The 16,798-nt window shown below is 49.6% G+C and overlaps 1 protein-coding gene across 1 annotated transcript in view; it reads right to left on the bottom strand.

The window, feature by feature from the left end:
• Window positions 1–6,870: 6,870 nt before the first annotated feature.
• met (MET proto-oncogene, receptor tyrosine kinase) overlaps window positions 6,871–16,798 on the bottom strand; it is a 45,910-nt gene continuing 35,982 nt past the window's right edge. Inside the window, exons 15-21 of the mRNA XM_076137168.1 lie at window positions 16,029–16,301; window positions 13,919–13,999; window positions 11,644–11,825; window positions 11,431–11,540; window positions 11,181–11,346; window positions 10,942–11,078; window positions 6,871–9,150 (exon numbers count right to left, since the gene is read on the bottom strand). Of these exons, the coding sequence (XP_075993283.1) occupies window positions 8,883–9,150; window positions 10,942–11,078; window positions 11,181–11,346; window positions 11,431–11,540; window positions 11,644–11,825; window positions 13,919–13,999; window positions 16,029–16,301 (1,217 nt within the window). The 3' untranslated portion in view covers window positions 6,871–8,882. The remainder of the gene's footprint in view (window positions 9,151–10,941; window positions 11,079–11,180; window positions 11,347–11,430; window positions 11,541–11,643; window positions 11,826–13,918; window positions 14,000–16,028; window positions 16,302–16,798) is intronic.

Here is a 16,798-nt window from a genome sequence, read left to right as displayed (position 1 = left end):
CTGAGGTTCATCCCTGTGAGGCTTCAGCTCTGTCTTTCTATGTTTGTCCACTAGGTGTCGCTCTCTGCTAACCGTTCTCTTGCTTACAGTTCTCATTGTTGTTTTCTTTTGACCTCAGCCAAGCAGACTTGTGATCTCTAAGAGGAAGACAGACAGCTGCACTCTTTGATGCTCTCCTGTGTGTTTGTGCATCATTTTACACACATTAATAAATAAATAGAAGAGAATAAAGAATAAGAATAAAGAGAATCAGCATTCAGATATTCTCTCTTTTATCTTCCAACCCCAATGTTTTGTAACTGTGAATCTGAAGTTCAGCTGCTTGAGTTTCCTCTTCGTCTCATGAGAGTCCAGAGCTGTCAGAGCTCTGTTCTGTCTCCAGCACTTACCGATGCTCTGGACACTCTGGTTCACTCGCCCTCTTCACTCTGCGTCCGATCATAAAGACCTCATGCTGTCTTTAGTGTCTGTCAGCTCTAAACTATTACAGCCTGAACACATAAGCCCATTGATCCATGACTGCATTACTTTAATGATGGAGCTTTAATGGCTCATTACAGGCCGACTGAGCCTGACTGATCTTTATAAAGCTACGTCTTTATTCACATGTATATCATCTGAGCACAGCCGTCCTTCTCCAGTCCAGCCTGTGAGGACAGTAATTGTAGTTCCTGGGTGAACATCTTTATCATAATCAGTGTCATAGCTCCTCCTCTCCTCTCCTTCATCACTGGAGTGAGAGGCACTGAGCTGCTTCACAAAGGATCCAAGTGGAAACGTTCCCCCAAAGGTTTATCTGCTATCTGAGTACACTTCTGTCTGAACTCCACTCTGGTATTCAGCTGGAACATGAGGAGGGAGGGGTGAAGTGACCTCCCTGCTGTCTGCTGTTTGTGTGTGTCTGTGTTCTGTTTCTGTCACCTGCACGTCAGCGTTCTCACCACTAGGTGGCGATCTGACGCTTCCTTCCAGAGACGCCGTCCGTCCGTCCCTGCTAAGGATCTGACTCACTGCTGCTCAGCCTGCCAGCACAACACAAAACATGTCATTTAATACTTAACACAAAAACCTCAGAGCTCCATAGAGGGGCGGGGCAGGGGGCGGGGCCTGGGGGGGGCTGGTTAAATATTATCACAGATGGAGGGGAGCTTGTTAGCTTTAGGAGGTTCAAAGAGTTCTGTATGAGTGCTGAGCAGAAAGGTTTGGTTGACAGGCTCCATGACGCACACATGATGGCATCTACACAACACACACACAAACACACACAAACATACAGGTCCATGGACATACACACACGTTGGATTGATGCCTGGATTCACAAACACATGTTTTTAAATCAGGAATGGTGAAACAGTTTTTGAGGCCTCGATCAGAAATACCTGACTGCAAATAAAGAAGAATTTTATAGAATCAAGCTCTAATTTAATTTTCTTCTTGAGGTTAGTTAGATATTTCTTCATAAACACCTTTGTGAGAGAGTGACCGTGCTGTGTGCAGTTTGATGGAGCTGTAGCCATGGTGTGTGTGTGTGTGTGTGTGTGTGTGCTCTGGAATGGAGCCTGGTTTGGTCTTGATGCTGCGTGTGGACGTCTGACAGGAGGAACTCCACTCCGCTCACACTGATTGAGCCGCCTGGTTGATTCTGTGTAAACCTGTCTATTAGCAGCCAAACATCTGGTTGGAGTAATTCTCAACATATCCAGACATGAGCCGCCTCTCTTCAGATACAAAACAAGTCAGCTACTAAATTTAGCAATGAGTCCCTCTCATCAGACTGCAGACGTGCCACAACATCAACCAGGCAGGCCGACGTCTGACAGATCTGTGATGGAGCTGCAGCTCAGCCATTCTGCCTCTAAATGGGCACTTCAGACTGAACTCTTGCCCCGCGGTCGCGTTCTCCTGCAGCTCTTTGCTCTTCCTGCCCCCTTCGCACTGTAATTTATCCTGAAAAGCTTCATGTGATGCCAGCCTTTGGTCACTTCAGTGCCATGATAGTGATGCAGTGATGTCTGTCCTCCATGCTGTCTCTCATCCGTGACCCTGCTTCAGTGGAGGAACAGCAGAGGCAGAGCGCTGACGTGGGATCTGTTATTATCTGTGATCACGCATCTCTATGGTGTCTCTGCTGCTGCTGCTTCAGCCTCCTTCCCTCTGTGAGGCAGCTCTTTCTTCAACTCTGACGTGCTTCAGAAGTTCTGTTGAAGAATAATTCACCTCCACATGTCAGGGGCTTTTTATTCCTCAGTCACTAAATCATAATTATAAGAGATTATTTCATAATTACAGACTCTGATAATAATGAGAGGTGTGAGGATCACAACATGCTTCCACCGTCAACAACAAGCCTACACACAGCAGGCAGCAGGTCAGGGGTCATACAGGACCAGGGGGGGGGGGGGGAGGGAGGGAGAGAGAGAGAGGGAGAGGGAGAAAGAGAGAGAGAGTTAGAGAGGGAGAGAGAGAGATAGAGAGATAGAGAGGGAGAGAGAGAGAGAGAGAGAGAGAGAGAGAGAGAGAGAGAGAGAGAGAGATAGGATAGATAGATAGATAGATAGATAGATAGATAGATAGATAGATAGATAGATAGATAGATAGATAGATAGATAGATAGGTAAGAAAGGTTATAATCATCTATATCTATCTATATCTGAGTTTCAGTGATGTGTGAGGTTGTGACTTTTACTTTCTTGGCAGCCGTTCCTGTCTTACCGCCTGCTCCTGAAACAAAACACTGACATGAGCTCTGCAGCAGCCTCCCCCCCCCCCTCCACATGTAGGTGAATGATTGCTCTGCTTCACATTTGTGATGAGCCATGCTGGAGGATCAAACCAGGGGGATTCTAAAAGCCTGTAATCTGCCCAGAAGTTGAATGGACTTCAGTGTCGCCTTTGTGTGGACACGGGAGCTACTCATCACCTCTGGGGACCAAAGGGAGCATTCAGTTTCTCTGCTCTGTGGCCGCTCTGTGACTCACCCTCAGCCACTGCTGAGTCACCTTGGATACTCATTACACTGAAGTCTTCACAGAGACCAAAAGAGGGAGAAGTAGCATGATGAATTGTTTAGGGAAGAAAAGGAGAGCAGTTTGTGTAAAGTATGGTTTTGGTTCTGCTGTGCTGAGTGATGTTTGCTCCTCCTCACATCTCCACTCATTGGAGTATCTGTGTGAGAAATGTCTGCTTGGCACTGCATCAAAGTGTGAGGAGGCAGCGGTGAGGATGAGGAGTGAGGCCGTGTTTCCACACCTCCTGACAGTATCTGCTGCTGTGTGCTGAGGGCCAAACACTGATGGATGAAGGTCTGCACTCCTAAACTACAAGAATGGGTCTCAAGCTGGAGGGGCAAACCCAGGGAAGGTCAGAGATGTGAGCCTCATAACTCCATTTATACATCATCCTTACCATGACGACCCATCCAGGCTGATCTTCTGAGGGTTTCACATTTCTGATCACAACAAGGGGCAACACTGTACAAGGCAGGAACAGATGTGTGTGTGTGTGTGAAACTAAAGGTTCTCCTGGACTGAGCCATTGTTGATGTTGCTGTTTCAGGTCTTTCAGGGATACAAAAGGATTTGAATTTGAACAAAGTCAAGCCTGGTGGTTTACATACCCCCCCCCCCCCCCCCCCCCCCCCCCCCCCCCCCCCCCCCCCCCCCTGCACCCCCACCCTGGCCCTCCATCCTCCACACGGCCTTCTGGGACGTGGGTGCCCCACTGGCCACAGATACGGGCTTTCAGCACCATGCTGGCTGTGACTGCACTCCCCTGGAATTCCTGGGCACACCAACACTCCCGCTGCTGATTAACGGCACTTTCACAGAGATTACATTTTTGTGTGAGTGACTGTAGAGTTATTCTGGCTGAAACCAGAGTGAGTCAACCACATAGCTGATCAATCTTGGAATTAAGTTACTCAGAAGCACAAGTGTAACGGCACGGCGGCGCTGCGTCTGTATGAGTGTGACAGGTGGAAGCTGCAGCATTGGACAGAAAGATGGACCGAATGCCAACAAGGTCAGAATTCAACTCCGGCACAATGTATCTGGACCACATTGTGGATTTGAGGCCCCGCCCACACTTCTTTCATCTCGCAGCCAAATATGGAAGATGTGAAAAGTGGATCAGAGTGGCTGAAGACAGCAGAGAAAGTCCAGCTCTGTGAAAATGTTTTTCTGATAGGAAAGAAGAATTTAGTGCCAAAGTGAGAGTTTGATGAAGCAACGCAAACAGAGTGAGGAAGCTTGAACTAAACAAAGATACATTGTTCCTGTCTTGATCCAGTCTGGTTCAGCTGGAGGCTTTAAAGCTCCAGAAAGGAAATGTTTGAGAATAAATTGATTAAATTAAAGCGATGACTAAGACTTTAATTAGAAGTGTGAGGTTTAGGGTTAGTGTGTGAAAATCTGACCGGAGGAAAAACATCGTCTGACCTATTGTGTACGCTGTGGTAATATGTGTTATTGATCTGATTGATCTCTCTGGATCAGAGTTGTGGTGAAGTAAACAGCCTGAAGAGACTGCAGCACCAAAGCCGGATCAATAGAGGGCCTCAGCCCCCAGGACACTGAGCCAATACTGACCAGACACTGAGCCAGGTGATTAGGTGCCAAAAACAATCAGTCTGTGTGTGTGTGTGTGTGTGTGTGTGTGTGTGTGTGTGTAGCGTCTCTTTACCACCCGGTGCCTTTCTCCTCCTCAGTTTCGGGCCAAAGCTCATTAAGAGCTTAATGAGTTAAATGACTCAGTAAGTCAGAATGGTACAGGCTGGCTTAGGCTGCTTTATCAGATGATAAGGTTGTGTGTGTGCATGTGTGTGTGTGCGTGTGTTATGGTCCAGCAGTCATTCTGACATGCATACCGATGCAGCTGAATCACTCAGTGACTCTGCTAGAAAACTCTGCATCACCGACGTGTTTTTATTCTGCACCTGTCCTCTCTTTGAACATGTGTGCGGGAAAGACACACACACACGGGAAAGACACACGGGAAACACACACACACACACACACAGTGTGTGTGTGTGTGTGTGTGTTTCTGGACGGTGGCCCCAGCTTCCTTCTTCGCTCATGAAAAAACAATTGGTGAGTTCTTGTGAAAGTTTCTCAGAGTTTGGTGTCAGAGTCCTGAGCTCTGGCTCCTCTGGAGGCAGCAGAGAGTCTGAGTCTGAGCCAGATCAAAGCCTAAACACCAGAGAGGAACAAACACAGACGCCTCAGAGTCGTTAAGCTCCTGCAGGGCCTCATTATCTCCTCTAACTGTTATTAGACCTATTATGCTCCGTTCTGCAGGTCCTCCTCCTCTCCCGCCTGCAGCTCCGCTCTCTTCCTGCCTCACTGTGATTTACGAGGCAGCTGTAGGTTGAACAAAGACACATTTTAAAGCTCTGTGGACACATGAATGCTTCCTGTAATGCCATTAATACCAATATAAGAGTCACAACACAATAACAAGGCCGCCCCTCTGGAGGATTGAGTGAAGCTTACAGAGCTGCAGGCGGTAAAAGAAGAGATGATAATGATACTTCATGTTTACATACCAGCCCTGTTACAATATAGAACAAACCTCTACACCCTCTTTATGACCAGGAGAAACAGCAGCTCAGTGGCTCTTCCTCCTCTTCCTCACACATCACAGCCATGCAGCCATGTTTCCAACACACACCTGAGCCTGGAGCACCTGAGGATGGACTTCAGCAGCACAACACAGATCAGATCACAATGTAGACAGCAGAGGACACACAGGTCCCATGATCAGATCCCATGATAAGATCCCATGATCAGATCCCATGATCAGGTCCCAGTCCATCCATCAGGGATGAGAACACGAGGAGCTTCATGTCAGCTCGGGGGTTAATTCATGTGTTTCTATAGGCATGAAGAACGTGGAGGTGTGTCATTTATAGACACGCTTCAAAGGAATTCCACTGCTGAATGAAACCATGGAGCTCTCAGTGTAACAAAGCTTCATAAAGGGTTAAACTCTGCATGCTGATTTATGAACCTGAACCTGAACCTGAACCCATGTCTCAAGAAGAATGACAACAGAAAACCGGGCCACACAGGCGTGTTAGTGTTAAACATGCTAAAGGTTAAAAGCCTGAGTCCTCTTGTGTTCATCAGGATGAAGCTCTTCACTGTGTGAGTACGCCCATATAAGGAGCCACAGCTTCTCCCAGCAACTCTACAAGTACGACCTGGAACCAAGAGCCAAAGTCAGGGTTCAATGAGACGGGCAAGGGGGGGCGAGTCTAGACAACAATGCCTGAGGGTCAGAAGAAGTGAGAGGGGAGAGAGAGGTGAGGGGTCAGAGGTCAGCACCAACCAGCAGAAAGGAACAAAGCAGAGTGAAACACAGAGGAGCTGGACGTGTTGACCCTGTGTGATGGATCCAGCTTCTACATACACACCACCATTTACACACACACACAGCTGCTTCATCCATACCGACTGATTACTTTAGTAAGAAGCTTTATAATAAATGTTTCAATGTTTACCTGGCATCACTTCATGATCTGTTTCCTCTATTTAAGACTTGAGAAAGGAGAGAAACCTCCTCCTGTCATTACTGAGGAAGAAGACGAGAGAGGAGGAAGACAGGAGGATGAAAGGGAAGGACTGAAGGAGTCAAGGTACTGAGACTTTGTACTTTGATTCCTTCAGTCCTTCCCTTGATTCCTTCTGACACATGTGCACTTGTTGTGTTCAGTCTGTGGACACACTGAGCCGTGTGCAGGTCGTCATGTGAACACTAGCGTGTTGTAATGATAGTGACACACAGAGCTGCAGTGTGTTTGCTCCACACACACGTTTGGTCAATAAAGCACCTGAGCGTGTTCAGGTTGTTTACTCTGCAAAACAAAGGAGGAAAGTGTGCGGGCTCTCTTACAGTATAGCTTTATTACACTGACAAAGTTCATCTGACGTTACATAGGGAACATGTACCTTCAACACGCTCTACACACAGACACAGGACAGAGTGTGTGTGAGGCCACTGTGGCAGGAGGCGGAGCTCCAGTTTGGTACTGTTTACACAGTGATGTACCAGTATCACAAGGTAAATGAGCACACACACACACACAGACACACAGACACACACACAGACACACAGACACACACACACACACATTAATCAGTAAACTGCGACGACACGCAGCCCCACAGAGACACGACCCCATACACTTATTTACAAAATGGCAGTGGTTCATCTGGAAAACAAAGGGTTAATATGGCGGCTTTGTTCTCTGTCACTCCGCTCAGGCCCGTCGGACCGGACCGGACCGGACCAGACAAGACCGGCTCAACTGAAGCTTAACACCCATACAAAAATATAGTACAGCAAGTTTCTTGTCATAGCAAACATTCATACGTGTCCACACACACACACACACACACACACACACACACACACACACACACACACACACACACACACACAGCCTTTGTTGATTGGTTGATAAGGACATGAATCACATTACAGCTGCATTTAGTCAAATCTATCACTTTTTTCTATTTGGATTCTTTTTCATTACATTGTTTTCTATCTGAATAAAAACCCAAATAACTGTAAAACACTTAAACACTTAGTAAAGTCTGAACTTACAGGACAACATAATAATAATCTATGATGAAGATGTGAAGGTATGACATCATGAGTGTGAAGTGACTTTAGACTCTAAACACTCACACACATTAGAATGTTTCTTCATAATAACTACACACACACTTACACACACTTACACACACACACACACAGCTGCACTCAGTCACATCATAACATTCAGGGCTTTAAGACAGAAACAAACTCTACAGATTCTTCTGAAGCTCTTAATGAACCTTAGTTTGTCTCCACTTCAAACTCGGCTCTATTTTAACTGTGAGACTTTAAAGTTCTTTATCAATAAAATGTGAGTTCAAACATCAAACATAAGTGACTTGGACAATTCATCAAAACCCACAGAAACCTGGGACATCCGGGTTCCAATTTGTTCTCCTTCAACTTTTCCCCCCAAATAAAGAAGCAAACCCCTCAAAGTGTTGAAGTGTGTGTGTGCACGCTGTCAGAGCTGCAGTGTTGTGACACGATTCAGACTTAAGTGTTCCCACCCAACAGGAAGAAAGAGAAAGGAGAGAAAGGAGCTTCTTTTCTCTGGGAAACATCTGGGGATTCCACGCAGGTGAGTCACGGCGAGGCCGCGCTCAAGCTCATCAAAGGTAATTACAGAAATAAAGCATCCAGTGATCTGCACACAGGAGGAGGTGTGGCCTGTCTGGGCCCCGCCGGGGTCCTCCTGCCTGGGCTTCCCCCCCCCCCGGGCCTCCACACCTAGTCTGGGTGTAGGGGCGTGGCCTGTGGGCATGAAGCAGGTCTCTGGTGCGGAGGCGTGTCTTTGTCTATACAAGCCTCCCATATTCACATTCATATCTCCACATCAGCGTAACCAAGCAGGAGCCAGCAGGAGAGAGAGAGGAAAGGTGAACCCATGCTGGCTCTGAGGGGGGGGGGGGGGGGCAGCAGGCTGTGAGACGTTCAGGTGTTGATTTACAGCGTCGTGCCTCTGGGACTGTGGCTCTGTGCAGAGGCGTTCCTGTGCCCTGAAGAAGACCCAGGGGTCAGTGAGAGGTCAAGAAGGTCAGAAGAAGACCCTTTAAAGTGGGGGAGGAAGTCGATCAGGTCGAGGGGGGGGGGGGCTCCTGTGGTCCGCTGAGGTCAAACCTCAGCCTATGTACATTTATTCAACAGTTCCACAAACTGTTTAGTTTTTGCTCAGCATCCAGTGTTTGCAGGTCCAGAAGCTCTCAGGCGGCACCAGAGGCTTCATCCAGTCTTCCTCCGCTCTCCATCCTTCCTTGCGTGCCTCCTTCCTCGTCTCCTTCCTCTCAGGTGCAGCAGTCTCGCTCCAGGTGGCTGAAGTGAGAGGGGGAGGGCAGGGAGGTGGAGGTGGAGGGGGCGGGGGAGGAGGAGGTGTTGTAGTTGAGGAGGGAGGGGTAGGGGCTCATCTTGTCGATGTTGACGTAGGTGGTGTTGAGCAGGACGTAGTGTTCGCCGCTGAAGCTGGAGAAGATGGAGGAGATCCCTGACACCAGCTCAGAGAAGGAGGGCCGGCGCTCCGGCTTGGGATGCCAGCACTCCACCATCACTGTGTAGCTGGAGGGGAGAGGGGGGAGGGGAGAGGGGGGAGGGGGGAGGAGAGGGGAGAGGTCAGAACCAAACACACTGGGACCTACAGGGACCCATCAGGACCACAACAAAGACCACAGGCAGAACTACAGGGTGGACATGGAGAATACACTGAAGCTAACAGGACTCTAGTCTAAGCTCCTCCCTCTGCACCTAAACTCTCTCATGTTGTCGTTCTCCTCACTCCTCCCCAGGGAAAATCAGAGTTTAATGAAGAGGAACGGCCCCAGAGTCACGTGGACCCACAGCTCCTGTTCTCACCAGCAGCCTGGGAAACACGGGGGGGAGGAATTACGGGAATGTTTGCAGACATGCATCACCTCCGCTCAAGGGAAAGAGATGAGGGCCTCCACCCACATCATCTGAGCTCCACATCACCTGAGCTCCACATCACCTGAGCTCCACATCACCTGAGCTCCACATCACCTGAGCTCCTGAGCTCCTGAGCTCCAGAGCTCCAGAGCACCAGAGCACCTACACCTCCACACCTCCACACATTCTATAGAGCCGCAGCTCCTCACCTCCTTATCTCTCTGTTTGACACTTTAGATAGAGTGGATGAGCTCAGAGTGTGAAGAGAGCTGCAGAGCAGAGCGCTGGAATGCTCCTGTCTGTCTGTCTGTCTGTCTGTCTGTCTGTCTGTCTGTCTGTGTGCTGGAGAAGCTACTCTGAAACACTGAAGCTACTTCAGGGGCAATGTGAAATACTAAATATATGGAAATGAGTAAGAGTATAAACAGAGTGATGCATGCTGGGATTGACCTCTCCCTTCACATGTGTGTGTGTGTGTGTGTGTGTGTGTGTGTGGTGCCACGCCACACTGCAGAATAACAAGCTACTAGAAAAGCAACATTGGTTTGAAAATAGCTGTGCGACTCTTAAGCTACTGATAAAAGAGAGACAGAGACACAAAGTGAAGGCACAGCAGCTGGACAGAGGTCAACAGCTGGAGAGGTTTCTGAGGATTTGGTGAACAAACCAGAGCCCAAATGGCAGTAAAGAGGTTCTAAAAGACGACCAGGTGTCCGTCCATGTGACCTGGTGACCTCCTGCTGCTCTGTGTCTGCTGGCTGTGTGTGTGTGTGTGTGTGTGTGTGTGTTGTGCTTGAAAGCTATAATTAAATGATAAACCAGTGTAATTTGGGGGCTTGTGAGAATTTGTTTTGGAGGGAATTCAGCTTTTAAAATGGGTCAGAAAGGAGATGAGAGGCGCTTGGCTGACAGGTGGAGCCTGTGGAGCCCTGAGCCAGACCCAGACCCAGACCCCCCCAGAGCCAGAGCCAGACCCCGTGGGCTCACAGGGCCTCACATGGCAGCAGACGTGTAGTTCAGTCAGACGCTGTGTGTGTTGAAGTGACCCATATAACACTGAAGCTTCTCTGGCTCCTCCGCTCCTAACTCGGTCATCCGTATCCGTGACAACCCAGAAACGCTGCCTCGCCTTTGGGAAAATGTTGATTTCAACTCACAGCTAAATTCAAACTGAACTCCCTGGTGTCTGCAGGGGAGCGTCTGGAAATGACTCACTAGCTTCATCTGTCCAAGCTAACAGGAAGTAAAGAGGCTGTGACCGATTCTGTTCTGTGTGAAACATCTGAGACTGAGACGATTCATCATCTGCTCCAATCCTCTCTCTCTCTCTGTGTGTGTGTGTGTGTGTGTGTGTGTTCCTCATCATGACCCTCTTCTGAGCGAGCAGAGGGTCAGGGTGTGTGTGTGTGTGTGTGTGTGTGTGTGTGTGTGTGTGTGTGCTCTCACAGTGCATCGGGGCAGAACTCGGGCTGCAGCAGCCTCCTCCCCTGCAGCAGGAACACGGTGATGTCAAAGGAGTTCACATCAGAGTAGGGCGGGGCTCCCCGGGTCATCAGTTCCCATAGCAACACACCAAATGACCACTAAGAGAAGGACACATGGAACACACACACACATGATTCACAGGCTCCACTCCTGGACTCTGTGTGTGTGTGTGAGTGGAGCAGCGTCGCTCAGTTCCTCACCACGTCTGACTTGGGGGTGAACTTGTGTGTCTGCAGACTCTCCAGAGCCATCCACTTCACAGGAAGCTTGACCCCGCTCTTGTTGTGGACGCTGTAGTACTCTTTATCGTAGACGTCTCTGGCCAGGCCGAAGTCCGCCACCTTCACTGTGTAGCTCTCGTCCAGCCTGTGGAGACGAGGTAGCTTTAGAAGAACAACTCTCTGTCTGTCACATCCTGTCCTGCATCATGAAGCCTCAGTCTGAACTCACATGCAGTTCCTGGCAGCCAAATCTCTGTGGACAAACTTCTTGCTGGCCAGATACTCCATCCCTCTGGCCACCTGCAGCCCAAAGCCCATCAGGTCCTTAACCGTGGGGTTCTGGAGAGGAACGCAACAATCAGAGCACCGTAGACACAAGTCCTATAAGTCACTTCATGTTTCTGTCCTGTGTGTGTGTGTGTGTGTGTGCGGGCGTCCTTACGTGTCCCTCGTCACGGATGAAGTTGCGCAGGTCTCCGTGCTTCATGTACGGCAGCACCACCAGAGGAGAACCCTCAGGAGGCAGGCAGATCCCCAGCAGAGAGAGGACGTTGGGGTGGCTGAAGTCCTTCATGATGATCCCCTCCTTCAGGAACTGGGATACCTCCTCCAAGTCCGTGATGCCTGAGGAACAAAACTCTGTTGTCAGCATGAAACCATTTGGAACCACACAGACAGGAGAGGAGGTCGCATGCTGTCCTGACATTAGAGAAGGTCGTTCCATCTTAAGGAAGCTCTGAAGCCCCGCCCCCTCGCCCTCACCCAGACCTGACCTGAGCCAAATTCCCATTTAGTGATTGCCTCACTGCCTCTGGTGAAGCTGCACTGCTCTGCTGTAATCTGGTTACACATCAAGCTCTTTAGGTCCAAACCAGAGCAAACCAGAGCAAACCAGAGCAAACCAGAGCACACAGAGCACACAGAGCACACAGAGCACACAGAGCAAAGGTTAGAGACGCACTGCTCCTGAGCCTCGATGTGAAAGCTAGAGACAGAGGTTTTGTTGTCCTGTGCTCATCGATCCTCTTCTGTCTCTCACACAGGAGAAAGGGATCAGCTGCTCTTCTTCAGTCGTCTGTCTCCATTCAGACCAGAGCGACAACTGAAGGTGAATAAGAGCAAAACCATCACAGCGTCCTGGGAAATCACCAAACAGGTTCAGATCCCTGGAGTCTCCCTGTCCCCCCACCCCCCCCCCCGGCTGCTCCAGCATCAATCTCCCCGCTCAAAGTGACAGGTTACACGATTAGGGAGGAGCCTAATTCTATCCTCGCCATCGGACGCTCATTCATCACCGTGGTCGCCGGCGCTCGGCCCCTGATGAGATGAAGCCTTTAATGCTGCGGCTGCATCCTGACCTCATAACATCAGAATGAGACTGAAGGAGACGCAGGGTGGGAGGGTTATGGTTGGACCCCAATATGTTTGGACAAGGAGTGTGTAGAGTGTGTGTGTAGAGTGTGTGTAGAGTGTGTAGAGTGTGTAGAGTGTGTGTGGAGTGTGTAGAGTGTGTGTGTGGAGTGTGTAGAGTGTGTAGAGTGTGTAGAGTGTGTAGAGTGTGTGTGGAGTGTGTAGAGTGTGTAGAGTGTGTAGAGTGTGTGTGGAGTGTGTACGGTGTGTAGAGTGTGTAGAGTGTGTAGAGTGTGTAGAGTGTGTAGAGTGTGTGTGGAGTGTGTAGAGTGTGTGTGGAGTGTGTAGAGTGTGTGTGTAGAGTGTGTAGAGTGTGTAGAGTGTGTGGAGTGTGTGGAGTGTGTAGAGTGTGTGTGGAGTGTGTAGAGTGTGTGTGGAGTGTGTAGAGTGTGTGTGGAGTGTGTAGAGTGTATGTGTAGAGTGTGTAGAGTGTGTAGAGTGTGTAGAGTGTGTGTGGAGTGTGTACGGTGTGTAGAGTGTGTAGAGTGTGTGTGGAGTGTGTGTGGAGTGTGTAGAGTGTGTGTGGAGTGTGTAGAGTGTGTAGAGTGTGTGTGTAGAGTGTGTAGAGTGTGTAGAGTGTGTGTGGAGTGTGTGTGGAGTGTGTAGAGTGTGTGTGTAGAGTGTGTGTGTAGAGTGTGTAGAGTGTGTAGAGTGTGTGGAGTGTGTGGAGTGTGTAGAGTGTGTGTGGAGTGTGTAGAGTGTGTGTGGAGTGTGTAGAGTGTGTGTGGAGTGTGTAGAGTGTATGTGTAGAGTGTGTAGAGTGTGTAGAGTGTGTAGAGTGTATGTGTAGAGTGTGTAGAGTGTGTAGAGTGTGTAGAGTGTATGTGTAGAGTGTGTAGAGTGTGTAGAGTGTGTAGAGTGTGTGTGGAGTGTGTAGAGTGTGTGTGGAGTGTGTAGAGTGTGTGTGGAGTGTGTAGAGTGTGTGTGGAGTGTGTAGAGTGTGTGTGGAGTGTGTACGGTGTGTAGAGTGTGTGTGGAGTGTGTGTTCTGGGTGTGGAGATGAAATACAAAACACAGAGTTCAATTAAAGGAGAAAAATTTGGATTTGTTCAAAGTCAGAGATGTTTGGCTGCGTTGGTTTACGGTTTTCCAGAAACTACATTGATTTAAAAGATGTGTTACTGATGATGATGATGATGATGATGATGGCACAGCTGCACATGAACAAATAAGGCCACACACACACATGCAGCACCATGTGAAGCTGACTGAGGCAGAGGAAGATGACTCTGCTGATCCTGCTGGACCTGACAGTCTAACCTGGTTCCTCTCTTGTTCCTCTCTTGTTCTTCATCAGTTCTACTTACGGTTCAGAGACTTGACAGCACAGTGTTGGTTCTGTCCATCGGGCTCCAGCAGAGTTCCATGGAACACACAGCCAAAGTGCCCTGCAGGTACCAACAGGAAGGATTAGTCAGGTAGTGTGTGTGTGTGTGTGTGTGTGTGTGTGTGTGTGTGTGTGTGTGAGAGAGAGCGAACAGAGGCCAACACAGCAGATGCTCCTGTGTTCATCTGTCACAAGGAATGTTCTCACAATGTTCTGTCAATCTGAGAGGAAAGGCGAGGCCCGTTTCATGTGAAGCACAGATTGAGGCTCATTCAGTCTAAAAGGGTCCAAACACGCAGACGGATCAGCTGATGGTCTAAACCTCTGGGTTCACCTCAGCTGAGGAACCTGGAGCGTGTTCTCTGGTCCACGGGACGCTTTGAAGTCGCTCATTGTGCTCTGAGCCCAGCCAGGATGCTGCAGGCTCCACATCCTGTCCATAAATGGGAATGCCTGCAGCTCCTGGACCAGGTTCAGCTCCTGGACCAGGTTCAGCCCCTGGACCAGGTTCTGCTCCTGGACCAGGTTCAGCTCCTGGACCAGGTTCTGCTCCTGGACCAGGTTCTGCTCCTCACTAAGCCCGCTGGGAGACATTGGGTCATTTTTGGATCGAGCGCAATCAGATAACTCAAGTCTCCGTCTTGGCACGTGGAGCGTTTGGAGCGTTTGTCCGCTCACACATGCGTGATCACAACACGGCCAGAAATCTGATCAAAGTTTTTTGAATTTAACAAAATGAAGTTTGACGTCTGTAGCTTTCATGGAAAATAACTGTCTGGACTGAAACCAAACACATCTGAGTCTGACCCTCCCTTTCTCTCACACACACACACACACACACACACACACACACACACACACACACACACACACACACACACACACACACACACACACAGAGTTATTGAGCTTTTCATTGAATTCTATCTGGTCTGTAAGACGCAGGGGCTCGGCCCAGATGGGGGGAGGGGGAGGGGGGCGGGGGGTGTGGTGTGGCGTGCAGGAGGAAAATGAGCGCGGCGGGCTCCTATCACGTCCTCCCAGATGGCCCAGGGTGTTGGGTTACGGCTCCAACAATGGAGCCTGTGAACAAATCATCCTACGCTACCGCAGAGATCCTGCCGCCAAAACCCAGGATCTTATTCTTTTTTTTGGGGGGCGTGGGGGGGTGGGGGGTGGGGGGTCATTGAAAGACCGGGGCCAGGGGTGTTTCTGTGACACCCGGGGGTTTGGGGGTCGTTCTCCTCATGGTGTTGGGTTTGATGGCCTCGCTGCACCGTAGGAGGAGATTTGGTGTCTGGAGGTTCAGGTTCAGGTTCAGGTTCAGTCATAAAGCACTTCAGCTGTTTGTTAACTTAGATTACAAACACATTTCACACTGGAGTCGCTGTCTGCTTGTCTCGTCTTGCTCCTTCTTTGTTTAGAAGGAAATTAGCTTTTTGTAAAGATTCGCTTTAAGACGTCAGAACTTAGAGACTAAGTAGATTCAGGTCCCAGACTGAGGGAGCTGGAGACGCTCAGATGAGAAGCTTTAGCTCACAACGCTCCTGAGAAAGTGCTATTCTAATGAATGAATGAATGAATGAATGAATGATGTCACCTCCAGATTACAGCCTGAGGAGAAATGGTGGCATCTTAAATAAGAGGAAGCTGTTTGTGAATGAGAGAATAGAGATCTAAACTGGGATCCGGTCCTTCTGACAGGTTAGATCCTCTCAAACTGGAAAGATGAGTTTGGAGCTCTGGGCTCAGAACCAAAGCCCTCAGAGATCAGACCTGCCTCCTACATCAGACTGAGGACTTTCCTACTCTGCATCATTAAAGGGACACACAGTGTTTCATGACCTCACCTCCACTCTGGGTCACTGACAAGCTGTCTGTCAGGGGTCGCTATGGAAACAATAAACATCAAATGCACTCTAACAATGTCAGTAAGCTGGTTTGGATGTAATCATGAGATGTTCTGAACTGCAGGAGTGTGAGCCTTTGATGTAGGAGCAGTGATGAAGATGAAGGAGAGGAGATACGGCTGCGGTTTGGCTCCACATGAGAGAGAAGAGAGTGAGGAGGCTCCTGGGCCTGAGACTGACCTCTGCCGATGACCTGGTGGAGGTGGAGCAGCAGCTGCTCCCTGGCGATCACCACGTGTTGCACCTCCTTCAGCAGGTCCGGGTGGAGACAGGACGGGTCGATGTGAACCGGGGCCATCAGGAGGGGCGACACCAGCTCCCCCTCCGTCCCCAGACCCAGACCCAGACCCAGACCGCCTGCCAGACTGCCCAGCCGCGGAGACAGCAGCTCTCCGTTGGCCCTGAAGAGCGGAGGAGCCCCTCGGCACGTCTCGGGCCGGTCGTTGCCCTGATCTGGAGACGGAGGGGGGTCAAAGGTCAGCCATTGTATCAGCGGGGCCTCCAGAGGGCGAGGTAGGTGTGTTACATGATCAGAGGAGGCAAGGAGCAACTTGACCCTGTCATGAAGTCTGGCAGGGACGTTCTCTTTTGATGCTGCGAGAGTGTGTGTGTGTGTGTGTGTGTGTGTGTGTGTGTGTGTGTGTGTGTGTGTGTGGGTGGGAAGGGGGGGGCGTGTCTAAAAACAGTAAAGAAAGGAAAGACTAGCAGACATAAATTAACGGTTATCTGAGGACGTCCAGTGCCAAGATTCCTTCTGTGATCCTGCATCTCCACTCAGCCCCCCCCCCCCTGTAGACCACTATGAGCTCATTAGGAAGTCCGTCTCCTCAGATCTTAAACCTTTGAGCTTCTTGTTAGCAGAGGAAGATTGCTTAGCTCATCATCCTCAGGCTCACAGTACAGGGAGCCCCCTCACACACACACACACTAACACACACACACACCCTGAG

Source organism: Genypterus blacodes, unplaced genomic scaffold (assembly GCF_046128005.1).
Source record: "Genypterus blacodes isolate CSIRO-AG114 ecotype Tasmania unplaced genomic scaffold, CSIRO-AGI_Gbla_v1 ptg000296l_1, whole genome shotgun sequence".
Taxonomy (NCBI): domain Eukaryota; kingdom Metazoa; phylum Chordata; class Actinopteri; order Ophidiiformes; family Ophidiidae; genus Genypterus; species Genypterus blacodes.
Note: the sequence above shows the minus strand (reverse complement) of the source record. Positions and strands in the feature narration are given on the sequence as shown.